This window comes from Platalea leucorodia (genome assembly GCF_965183815.1).
Source record: "Platalea leucorodia genome assembly, chromosome: 9".
NCBI lineage: Eukaryota > Metazoa > Chordata > Aves > Pelecaniformes > Threskiornithidae > Platalea > Platalea leucorodia.
In genome coordinates this window covers 28,659,018-28,671,334 of record NC_138831.1, presented here as the reverse complement: position 1 = coordinate 28,671,334, position 12,317 = coordinate 28,659,018, and the positions used below count along the sequence as shown (strand labels likewise).

Genomic DNA, 12,317 nt, shown 5'->3' with positions numbered 1-12,317 from the left:
CAAGCTCATCTCTCTCAATGGCCATAGAATTGCTTTCACCCATGTTTGGTCCTCATCTCAGAGCTACCTGACTTGAGTAAAGTAGCACATGGGTTTTGTGGCATTGCATTTGCTGACGGTTTTAGCAGCCAAGCAGGCTGGTTGAACAGCAGGTGATGAATTTCAACTGGTAGCTGAGATCAGATGTTCCTGGGATGGTTTTTTTCCCTAGGGCATGAAACAGCATGGGCATCTTCCCCACATCATCTCATAAGGTTGACAAGATTGATGAAAGGATGACATTGAATGGGAAAAACAAAGATGCAGGAGTGGTTATAACGGGAGCTGTGACCTATGTCACGGTCACCACCGTCTTGCTGAAGACTGGATTGCAGCATGTGCTGCAATCTCTTGTGTTCCTTTTGCTGGGGCCAGGCATTCGTGTCAAAATTTTCTTAGGTCTTTTGACTTTTCCAACCCTGAATTTCCCATCTGGGAGGACTTTGTTCACATTTGAATTTGCCAAATATCAAATCTCCAGTGAGTGTTGCAGCTGACAAAAGGGTCTTTCCCAACAGATGGAGGTTTTTTTCATGCCCTTATTTTGGCATCAGGTTTGTTCACAGACATTTTATAATTTCCAATGCTGCAAGTTGATCTAAGTACCTGAGACTCAGATTTACCTGTTCTGCTTTCTGCATCCTCTTTGAGCAGTGAAATCATCCCTGGAGATGGTGCCAGAGGGGCAGGAGGTGGAGGAGCACCATCTGCGTTCGCTCTGCTGGGCTGAGAATATAACCACAGTGGCATGGTTAAAGAAAGAAAATTCAGACTTTTATGACTTCAGGTGCATGCCCAGAGACTGATCTAGCATTGCAAGATGTACATTACTGGCTGTCCTGTCCTCCGTTGCATGTGACTTCATTAGACTTGCAGGTCGCCTGGGTCAGCTGAAGAAGTTTGAATAGCAGTTGGATGCAAGCACTGCGCCAGCATTGCTTCCTATAAAAGGATTTTAAAACCCTTTTTTTCCTTTTCCTTTTCCTCTTCAGTATGACCCCGAGCTCTCATCTCGGCAGTTTGGCGTGGAGCTCTCCCGGTTGACCAGTGAGGAGCGAGCGGTGCCAGTGCTGGTAGAGAAGCTCATCAACTACATTGAAATGCACGGGCTGTACACAGAAGGCATTTACAGAAAATCAGGGTCCACCAACAAGATTAAGGAGCTGCGGCAAGGACTTGATACGGGTAAAAGGATGGAAAAAAAAACACCCAGGGAGAAAAATCTCTGCAACAGCAAGGTGGGATGCTTCATTGGGGCGAAACAAGGGAGCAGTCCCTGATCGCAGGCTGTGAAAATGCAAGTGATACTTTCACATCTCCAACTAAAATCTGTTCTCAAGTCACTGACTCATCCTTTTTTGGGTGTGATGCATGAAAAAAGTCATTCTAGTTGAGGGAAAACACTGCCTTAGAAACCCTGGTCCCACCTAAGGTTACTTGCCCTGGAAAATGCAGATTTTAAGACATGGAGCTGAAATCGGGTGATGGATTTCTTGACATTGAATGCAGTGTGGTTTTGGGGTGACACGTGAAGATTTTCTATCCTAGAATAGCTTATCCATGCACTGGCTTCACTTATGGCTTCATGTTGATCATTGCCTCTTGTTTTTATTCTTTCTCCTCAATCCACTGCTGAATGCAGACATCGATAATGTGAATTTAGATGACTACAACATCCACGTCATCGCCAGTGTGTTCAAGCAGTGGCTTCGAGATCTACCCAACCCTCTCATGACCTTTGAGCTCTATGAGGAGTTTCTGCGGGCAATGGGTAAGGAGCCTCCTTTGCTATCCCGTTCCTTTGGCAGAGGGAAACGGTGGCCGCTTTTAGTGCTGAACTCTTTATTTACTCCTTGGGCCCAAATCAGCTGATTTTGCCATATCGTTTTCACCTGGTTTCAAAGTCTGATTTTTTTGGCTATAAGGGTTTTTTCATGCAAAGCCACGAGTAGTTCAGTCTCACCTTTGGTGGCACACATTTGCATTGTGGTTCAGCAGATTTCAGCCCAAAATGTTAGCCAGAAGATCTGTCTTTTAAGTAGTAAAAGTAAGCAAGCATTAAGAAGGTATAGTTTTAAATACGAGGAAGAGGAAGAAGCCATCCCTAAACACTGGTGCTTTCTCCACAGGCCTCCAGGAGAGGAAGGAGACAGTGCGGGGAGTGTATTCGGTCATCGACCAGCTCTCCCGCACCCATCTCAGTACCTTGGAGCGTCTCATCTTCCACCTGGTGAGGTACGTTGTGCCAAGGCAGCTTCAGGCAACAGGCAAGGGGAGGATGCTCAGACATCCTGTTGTACTGAAATAGCCAAGACTGAAAGCAGGTGGGCAAAGGAAAGGGAAGGGCTTTCAGGTCCATCGTGTGTCCTGGGAGGTGGCCCCGGAGCTGTTTCTCCAAATGATGTTCATATTGATGAGCAACCTCTGCAGTGCTTTGGTTGCTCGTGGTACCTGCAGGTCTGTGGTGCCTCTTGCCACTGCAGGGACAGGTTGTTTGGGTGGAAAATGCTGGTTGTTTTCCTGCCTTGGGAACACCTGAGATGTCTTCACGTTTGGCTTTCTCTATTGAGCAGAGCAAAGACGAGGCCAGGCAGCACACTTGCTAGCAGAGCAAGATAGCACTGAAGAAGTGTCATCTCCTCTCTCCATGACCATGTGGAAGAGGTGAAGTGGAGGTGCCTTCACCTCTGACTTCTCTCTTAGTCCCTATTTTTTTCAGGATTGCCCTCCAAGAAGAGACCAATCGAATGTCAGCTAATGCCTTGGCTATTGTCTTTGCTCCCTGTATCCTCCGCTGCCCTGATACGACAGACCCGCTGCAGAGCGTCCAGGACATCAGTAAAACAACCACGTAAGAATGTGGTGCTGGGTGATCCAGCTCCATAACCATCGCCATGTCACCGCTCACATCTTGATAACCCTTAGTACAGTCAAATGGCTCAAGAATAGGGAGCTTTAGCATGGAAAATATAAAGACAAATTAAATGCATCTTCATGAAGATATTTCATATTCTCTCAGACCCCAAGAGTTTGTTGAATGGGGATTTTAAAGTGATGGAGCATCCACAAGAGCAGATCAACTTGCACTCTGGCCCAGCACATCTCAGCAGGAAAAGGTGGAGCTTGTGCTGACATGGGTTTATTGTTAATCCCATTTATGGCAAGCAGATCTTTATTCTTACTTAATTTTATCTTTTTTATTTGAGGAGGTGAGCTTGTTTGGTCTGCAGCAATATTAATATTGTGTACTTAGATTTCTTTAAGGTATTTGACATAATTTCAAAGATTTTACAGAAAAAAAGTGAAGCACTTGCCCAAATTCTGTCTGGCTCATATTAAATAGATTTAAAAATAGATAATGGAGACAATGATGATAATGGAAACCATCCAGTGAAGGGATGGGTTTCTGAAAGAGGTGGTTTTACCTCCAGTAAGTCTATTAAAATTGTTGAAGACCAGAATGTGCTTCGACATCAGCTGGTAGGAGCACTCATCCTTCTGTGGGATTTCTTTGTAGCTTCTCCCTTAGTATTTAGCTATAGTACATCCTTTAATTTTATTATGCAGAAAGGATTATTTTTTCCCCCAAACACATTCCTGACAGCAATAAACAGCTCAGCGTGCAAGCAAGTCTGAATTTGTGGCTTGGAAGCAATCTGCCTTTCCCAGGTTTGTATTTCCTTGACTCCTCTTCAAGGGGGAGAGTTTCTCCTGTGGGATCCTTGAGGGTCTTTAATTTCTCTAGTCTGAGTTCCTTGATCCATTCGTAGCCTGTTGTCACTCTTTTTAGGGGGAATTTCCACTACCCTTGTGTTTCCAGGTGGACCTTTCTCCCCCCGTGCCTCTCCAGCAGGGCAGATCTGTGGGCAAGACAGGGCCAGCTCAGATCAAATAATTTCATCCTCCCATTTTATCTTCTTTTGGGTTTTTTTCCACCTTAGATGCGTAGAATTAATCATCATCGAGCAGATGAACAAGTACAAGGCTCGTCTCAAGGACATCAACAGCCTGGAGTTCGCAGAGAACAAAGCCAAGAGCCGCCTCTCCTTGATCCGCAGATCAATGGTGAGATTCCAAAGTCATCTCTGTTCCCTCCTGTCCTCTCCTTGCCCCTGAAGCAACCCTGCCTGATCTTCTCCTGCTTATTCCAGTCTTCCAAACCCCTCGCAACCTCCCACACCATCTCTCCCAGGAGAGGGATCATCAGCCCTGTGGTGGCTCCTCGCCTTTGCAGGGAGTCATACAAAGGACGAGAAGGTGGGAGCGGTCTGTAGAAATGTGGTCGTTCCAGCTCAGATGCTCCTGGTCAACATTTCCACCTTCATTTGAGCTTGTTTGGTCCTGGATTGAGTCAAGCCTTTCATTGACTGGCTCGACATCACCCCATGGGAGACCTGGACCATCATTTTTTTGTGCTCAATGGCATTATCTGAACCCAAAATGAGCTCCCCAAAGGCTGGCTCTCCCTGCTCCCGCACCACCTTTTTGGGAGCCTCGAACCCATCTCATTGAGCTTCCATGCTTCTCGGGGGGCCGGCGGGCTGCAGATGCACGCTGTGCTTGGCTTGTTGGGCTGCGGGAGAGGGACGAACTTGGCACAGCGTGGTTGTCCCAGGCTTGGACTAAGGAGCCAGGTGGCCCCTCTGCTTGGACCTGCCCACTGTGGTACTCAGGGACACATTGCTCCTGCTTTTTTGGGGATGAAATCCAAGCAGGGGCTGCCTGAGGTTGTGGGGCTGGTAATGCAGAGCTGCCCTGCTCATCCCAGTTAAAAAAAAAAAAAAAAAAGGCAAAAAAAACCCCATAAAAATGAACAAAAACGGGTTTTTTGGAGGGGCGATGGCATGTGCACTCTAACCTTCTGCTTTCCTTTTCATCTCCTCTCTAATCCAGAAACCCGTACTAATTGCAGTTAGATTTATGAGCATAACCCGCAGTTCAATCCCGGTATGTATTAATTGCAGCGCACCCTGCGCCAGCCACCGTGTCCCTCCGTTGTCTGTCACCGCCACTCATTCCAGCCTCGTCCCACTGGCCATTGTTCGTGATGTTGCCCATCCGGTCCCCGAGCAGGTGCCACTCCTCAGGGCCACCGTTTCTCCTGCAGGTCCCCCAGGTGGCAGGAGTTCGGGATGGCCGGCACTTGGTTATCCCTGCACACAGCTCCTCATAAAACCACTTTCCACGCCTTTTCCCCTTCCTACATTTATTTTTTCTATTTTCCTTTCTTTTTCCATCCTGTGCTCTTTTTTGCTTTACTTGACTTATCCCTTCCCTTCCCACCCCAATTTGTGCTCACTCAGGATGCGTTTCAGCATCAAGTTGCTTTCACAGTCCTGCTATATCTCAAGATGGTGGATAAAACCCTCAGCTCAGATGCCTCAGAGACCATGAGGCATCCGAAGGTCTCCTCCACCTTCTTGGAGGAGGAGCACCACCACCACCTTGAACTCAAGGTCAGGACACCCAGGTTTGAATTGGGAGCAACCCCTGTATTCCCCAACTCCATCCCATCTTGAGTTTGAGTTCCCAGCAAGACTGTGATGCACAAGAAAAGTGCCTGCAGGTTTTTGGGAATGCTCGTGGGGCTATTTTCCTTCCTACCAGGTTCAGCCCATGGTGCTTCTCCCCATCCTTCAGGATCTGTGAGGGTAAGGAGACGGAGAATGCAAGCTCTGCTCCCCTGATGCTGTTTTGCAAGCACGGTATTTCGCAGGGGCCTAAGTCCACAAGCCATTGGGATCTTTGGGATCTCAGGGGGTTTGGCTAATAGGATTTGGGTAGCTGTGCTTCAGCTCAAGAGCCCCTGTGAGAAGGTGCCGTCAGAAGAACGCCAGGGCACGGGAGCAGCTTTGCTGCTCGAGAAAGGTCTCTGAGGTGTGACGTTAAAAGATGAAAGGGGTAAAATGGAGCAAATACCACTTTTAAAGGAAAAAAGGAGGCTCCTTTACCCTGCAAACCTACTCCAGGCACACAGGGAATCAGAGAGACCTGGGCCTGCCCCAACTGCAGGGTTTAAATAGCCCTACAGGGAGAAAAGCTGTGTTGCAACGAGCTCTTCAACTGCAAGGAGATGCAAGTTCATCCTGGGGATGGTTGTCAGGAGGGCAGCAAGTGAAAGGCTGCTCGACATCTCCTGAGTCCTGGTTGGTTCAAGATCTTGAATTTAGATGATGTAATGTGTCTGGTTATGATAACAGTTAAGATTTAAAAAAAAAAAAAAAGTTTTTAATGTCCATGGTGTCCCTCATCCCAAAAAATCCATCTTTTTCTTCTACTCTGTGGAGCAGATCCATAGAGCTGGTCCTCGAAAGGTTAAAGCAGCTGCATGTATAATATTCCTCCATTCCTACCCCCATTTGAGTCTTTTTCCGTTGCTGGTTTTAATATTAAAAAAAATAGATGGTTCTTCAGAGCTTTTCAGCAGGGACCGCTGCATTAAATCTCCCTGTTTAACTGCGGGTGCAAAAATTAACATTTATTTTCTTATAATGGACCATTGGAGGTGGTCTTAGTTTATGGATCTCATGCACATGAGATCAGAGCGTGGGCAACATGATTAGGTGTGAGTTACCATTTGCCAAAGGAGTCAGTGGAGACCCTTGTGATGCTCAGAAAATACCAAGGGTGAGCAAGGGAAGGATGCGAGACGTGATCTAACGATAAAACAGGAGCTGGGTGCCCTGAAATCAAAGCCCTGGTGATGCTCCTGCCCAAAGCCAACATGGCCACCTGGCAGGTCAATCTTCCCATCGCACAGGCTGTGGGCTTTGCAGAAACCCATCCTGCTGCCAGCTGGGCTTGCTTTGAAGTCCAAGTTGCACTTGGTCCATCAGCTGGTCCATCAGCACCGTCTTCACTGCCTCCATCCTCACCACCTCCATCCTCACCCCTTTTAATGTGTTGAGTCCTGCTGGTACCTCTCCCAGCCTGGGGTGAGATTTTGGAGGGTCCTGGGTGCAACTGCTGGTGGCGCACTGAGGACCAATGGCCGGGGCCGTCTTCTTCGCTCCTTGGGAGACCAGTGTGGTTGGTACCTGAGATGTTTACAAAATCACCATGGCTGGTAGCGATGACACTGTTGTCTCTCTTCAGGGCAAAGGACGCGTGCGACGTGGTGCCTACCCCAGCCCAACATCTCCTGTCACCATGCGCTTGCCCTCGGTGTCAGATGTCCCTGAGGAGACCATGAGCAGCGAGGAAGCCATGGAGATCGAGGTGACAGAGCAGCAGCAAGCAGCCATGCAGCAGGAGGAGAAAGTGCTGACCGAACAGATTGAGAGCCTGCAGAAGGAAAAGTGAGTCTGGCCAGGGGTTCAAGCTGCTATAGGTTATGTATGGATGTTATTTGACATCATATGGTTGATGTGCTGCTCGTAGGGTGAGCTGGAGGACTCCATCCCTCCATGATCTCTTGGTGTACACTCATCCCTTTCTTCTCCTCCCCACCTTTTCGGTTGCATTGGGTCAATGGGACTGGGTCACTTTTTGGCAGGGAGGAGCTGACATTCGAGATGCTGACACTGGAGCCCCGCGCCTCCGACGATGAAACCCTCGAGTCCGAAGCCTCCATTGGCACTGCTGACAGCTCTGAAAATTTGAACTTTGACTCCGAAGGAGCCATCTCCGATCGTTCGGGTAAATCCAGGCGTTCTTGTGTTTATCATAGAATGGTTTGGGTTGGAAGGGACCTTCAAAGCTCATCTAGTCCAACCCCCCTGCCATGGACAGGGAAATCTTCAACTAGATCAGGTTGCTCAGGTTTTTTGGTAGCTTGCAGGGGGGTTATTTGTTTTTTCTTGCCCGCTCTTGAGGTACAGCAATTTAAATGGGTGTAAAGAGGGGGGGTTAAGGGTTAAAACACACAGACCTGGGGAGGTGGGTGGTAGCACCCAAGGTTTCATGGGGAGGTGAGTGCTTCTCCAGTGCCGCTGCATCATCGCAGGCGATGCTACCTCCAGCAAGATGCCAGGAACGTTGTCCTGGCTCAATGGCATGCATCCCTGGGGAGTGGCGCCAAGATGCTGGATGGTTTCGGGGTGTTAATCCTCCAGTGGTCCTTCTCCGCCCCCAGAGAGAAGCGTAGCACTTACCTCCCTGCGGCCCAGCAAGGTGGAGGGGCCGAGCCGGCTGCGAAGGCACCCCAGGATGCGGCCAGACGCAGCAGACCCAGCTGACACCTCTGTCTCCTCCTCTTCCTCCTCCCAATCGTCCACCTCCTGCTTGCCCCACTTGCCCCGGAAGCGCTTCCAGATGTACTCCAAATCGCCTTTTTACCGAGCAGGGGGGCCCAGTGAGCCCCCCGAAACCCGGGCGAGCCCTGAGGGCTTCGTGGGACCTCTCCCTTATCCCGAGGACCGTCCTCAGTTCACCACTCGTGGGACGTTCAACCCAGAGAAAGGCAAACAGAAACTGAAGAGTGTGAAAACCTCCCCCCCGAAAACCAAAGAGCCCCCGGATGGGGGGACAGGTGGGGGACGCAAGAGAAACCCCGAGGCCGACTGCGCCACCACCCAACCCCTAGTCCTCCTTGGGAGCAACGAGTTCATGGTCTGAGATGCTCCACCCTGGGACACGTCGTGCCACTGGAGCATCCTCCCTGTCGGCAGCACCGGCAGTGCTCCCAATGGCTTCCTCGTTAACACCAGGAGGGTGAATTCTTAATTAAGAAGGTTGGTGGGGGACGGCTTTAATGGTGGCCTTAATGGTTTGAGGGGGTTGAGACCTTTGGGAGGGGTTGGACCGGGGATGGAGGGGCACCGGCCGGCTCCTGTGCCCTTCCCCTTGGAGCATCCCATGTCTCGGAGCATCATGCCGCCAAATCCTCATGCCGAATCGCCGTCACCCATTGGTAGGAGAAAACCAAGCCTAAAAATACCGCGGGAGCATCCCAAGCCAGCGTCGGCTCTGCTCCAGCCAGCCAAGCCCCCCACGCTTTAACCACCTCATCCACACCAATGCCAAACGCATGGAAAAGCGTTAAAATCTGCCAAAAATCACCTTTCTTTTTTATTTTTTAATGTGACCTAACCACCTTTCCTCTTTTTTCCTTTGGAGACCATCAGTATTAAAAAATAATAATAATAATAATCAAGGACTACTTGAAGCTATATTTGTTTATATGCTGGTTACTGGAGTTTGTTGTAAATATATATTTTTTTATTATTTTGTTTTAAATATTTTTCCCCAGACAGAGCTTTTTTTTTTTTAATTATTATTTTTTGGCTGGGGAGGAGGGAAATGATGGGCTGAGCCGTCCTGCCGGCGTCATCGTCGGTGTCACCATCCATCACTTGCCACTACCACCTTGCTCTATACATTGGGTTGTTTGAACAAGAAATCCTTGGAGGTGTAGTTAGCATGATTTAAAAGTGGTGCCCATGATAGGACTAATTAGCAATGCAGCTAATGACTTGGCTTTTAATCCCTCCCGTATCATCATCATCACCACCATCGGTGGTACCTGGAGAAGCTCCGGGTGCTGGAAAACCTCTGGAAAGGTGAAATTGGGAGCCCTGGGGCACTAATTAGATTAATAAAGGCTGGATCCGTCCTTTCCGATGGGCTGGGCATTGCAGGTTGAGGCTCGTCCTTTCCCGAAATGCCACCGAAAAGGGGGAAAATACCAAAAAATTGAGTTTTCCTGAGTATTTTGTGTTCTGCCGGGCATCCCCGCATCCCTGGGTTTAGCTGAGCCACCTTTGGTCCCCTCTCCCTCTGCCCAAAGGGCTGTTTCTTTCAAGGGATGGTTTATTTATTGGGGTTTTTATTTTTTATTTTATTTTATTTTACTTCTAAAATTTTTAATTGTTTTTTTTAATTTTTTTTTCAATGAGGGAAAGTGATAGATGCCGCAGGGAGAGCGGGGGCGTGGGAACAGCATCTGCCTTGGCACTGCATCCTGGGGGCAGAGCAAGACCAAGTCAATCATGCCCCGTCCATAGGGGAAAATGGGGTTTTACCATCCCCAGACGGAGAAAACAGGGATTTTGGGACTGACCTGGGATGCGCTGGGAAGGTGGGTGGTGGCCATGAGAGTGAAGGCTCCTGGGGAGCCACCTCTAACCTCCCCGGAGCTAGAAATAGCAGGAGCATCCCCACTGCTCTGCACCAAAAACAGCTATTTTAGAGCCTCTTCACCTAAAACCCCAGGAATTCCCCTCAATGTGGCCAGGCTCTGGGTGAGGAGGTCCCTGAGGGAGGGTGGAAGGGCTTCATCCTTATCCTCAGTTTTCTCACCCTGGCGGCATGAAAGCAGCAGGGACAGTGGATCTGGCTTAGGCAGTGCCTCAAAAGAAAAAAATATATATATATGTATATTTCTTTTGATATATATGTATTTCCCTTATATATATATTTTATATATATATAAAAAATATATTTAAAGGAATATATATTCTATATATAAAGAAAAATATATATAGGAATATATATATTCTATATATAAAGAAAATATATATAGGAATATATATAGTCTATATATAAAGAAAATATAAAAGAATATATATTTTCTGTATAAATAAAAATATATATAAAAGAATATATATAAAGAATAAATGTTTCTTTATATATTTTATTTCTTTTATATATAGTACATATTTTTATATATAAAGAAATATGAGAGATTTATACTGTATATAAAGAATATATATTTCTTTATGTATATATTTTTATATATTTCTATATAAAGAAATATATAAAAGAAATATACTATTTATAAATATATATTCTTTATATAATTTTTATATATTTCTTCTATATGTATGAAGAAATATGTTTCTTCATATATATTTATATATTTATAGAGAGAGTACATTTCTCTCTATATAAAGAAATATATAAAAGAAATATATATACCATATATAAAGACTATATGTTTATATATTTTTAATCTCTATTTCTTTATATATAAAAATGTATAAAATATATAGAGAATATATATAGAAAATATATTTCTTTATATATATTATATATTTGTGTGTGTATATATATAAAAAGAAAATATATAAAAGAAATATATACATATATATATATATATATATATATATAAAATATCCCAGCAGGAGCTAAACCAGCAGTTAGTGCTGAACCCCCCCAGGAACGGGGTGGGGAATGGGGTGTTGCAGGGTCCCCAGCCGGCGCATCCCCCCGGCATCTCCCACGGCTCCTTCCTGGCCCTCCCTCTGGAAAAGGGCTGGATTTGGGAGCAAAACATGGGGTTTTCTGGAGCGGCGTGAATGTACTTACTACTGGAAAGGAGAGGGGGCTGCGTGCTGTTAATTATTATTATTTTTAATGGAAATTTTTTTAAGTAATTTATAAGTCTGCTGCGTGTAAATTAAAAACAAAGTCTGTATTGTAAGAGGATATATTATCCTGCGTCATCTGCGCTAGAAATTGTTTTAAAAAGTTAAAAAAATGAGAATAAAAGTATAATTCTATAAAGGCGAAGAATTTCTCGTGCCCCACAGCCAGGGGACTCTGCCGCTTGTCGAACCCCCAAATTACTGTCAGGGTTTGGGGGGTTTTTGGGGGTATTTTTTCCTTCTGCCATCAGACCGTGTGTATAAAATGCAATTTGTGGATTTTTCTTCAAATCCTCCCCATGGCTGTACAAAGCGGCTTGACAAACCCCTGACCCCGCGCTAATTAAAGAGCTGTAACGAGGAGTGCCTGACGCTGGGTGCTGTGTTTGATGCTGTGGGGGGATAACGGCGGCTCCGCTGCCCCAACCAACCCTGGGGGCTGAGTCTGTGCTTCCAGCTCATTTCTATTCAGATTATTTATATTCAGATTATTTATATTTATCTTATTTATATACAGATTATTTCTATTTATCTTATTTATATTTGGATTATTTCTATTTATATACAGATTATTTCTATTCACATTATTTTCAATTTATTTATATTCAGATTAATCTTATTTATATTCAGATTATTTCTAATCAGATTATTTATATTTATCTTATTTATATTTAGATAATTTATTCTCAATTTATTTGTATTCAGATTATTTCAGATTATTTCTTTTCATTTTATTTCTATTCAGATTATTTAGTTAGATAATTTATTTCCAATTTATTTATATTTAGATTATTTATTTTCATTTTATTTATATTCACATTATTTCTATTAATCTTATTTATATTTTTATTATTTAATGCAGATTGTTTATATTTATCTTATTTATATCCTGATAATTTCTTTTCAATTTATTTATATTCCAATTATTTATTTTTTCTCTTATTTATTTATTTATATTCAGATTATTAATAT

At 45.2% G+C, this 12,317-nt stretch overlaps 1 protein-coding gene across 1 annotated transcript in view; it reads left to right on the top strand.

Moving 5' to 3' along the window:
- MYO9A (myosin IXA) overlaps positions 1–10,376 on the top strand; it is a 184,929-nt gene extending 174,553 nt beyond the window's left edge. Inside the window, exons 36-43 of the mRNA XM_082322190.1 lie at positions 1,032–1,224; positions 1,682–1,810; positions 2,169–2,274; positions 2,759–2,890; positions 3,981–4,104; positions 7,135–7,337; positions 7,535–7,677; positions 8,114–10,376. Coding sequence (XP_082178316.1) covers positions 1,032–1,224; positions 1,682–1,810; positions 2,169–2,274; positions 2,759–2,890; positions 3,981–4,104; positions 7,135–7,337; positions 7,535–7,677; positions 8,114–8,595 — 1,512 coding nt within the window. The 3' untranslated portion in view covers positions 8,596–10,376. The remainder of the gene's footprint in view (positions 1–1,031; positions 1,225–1,681; positions 1,811–2,168; positions 2,275–2,758; positions 2,891–3,980; positions 4,105–7,134; positions 7,338–7,534; positions 7,678–8,113) is intronic.
- The last annotated feature ends 1,941 nt before the right edge of the window (positions 10,377–12,317 follow it).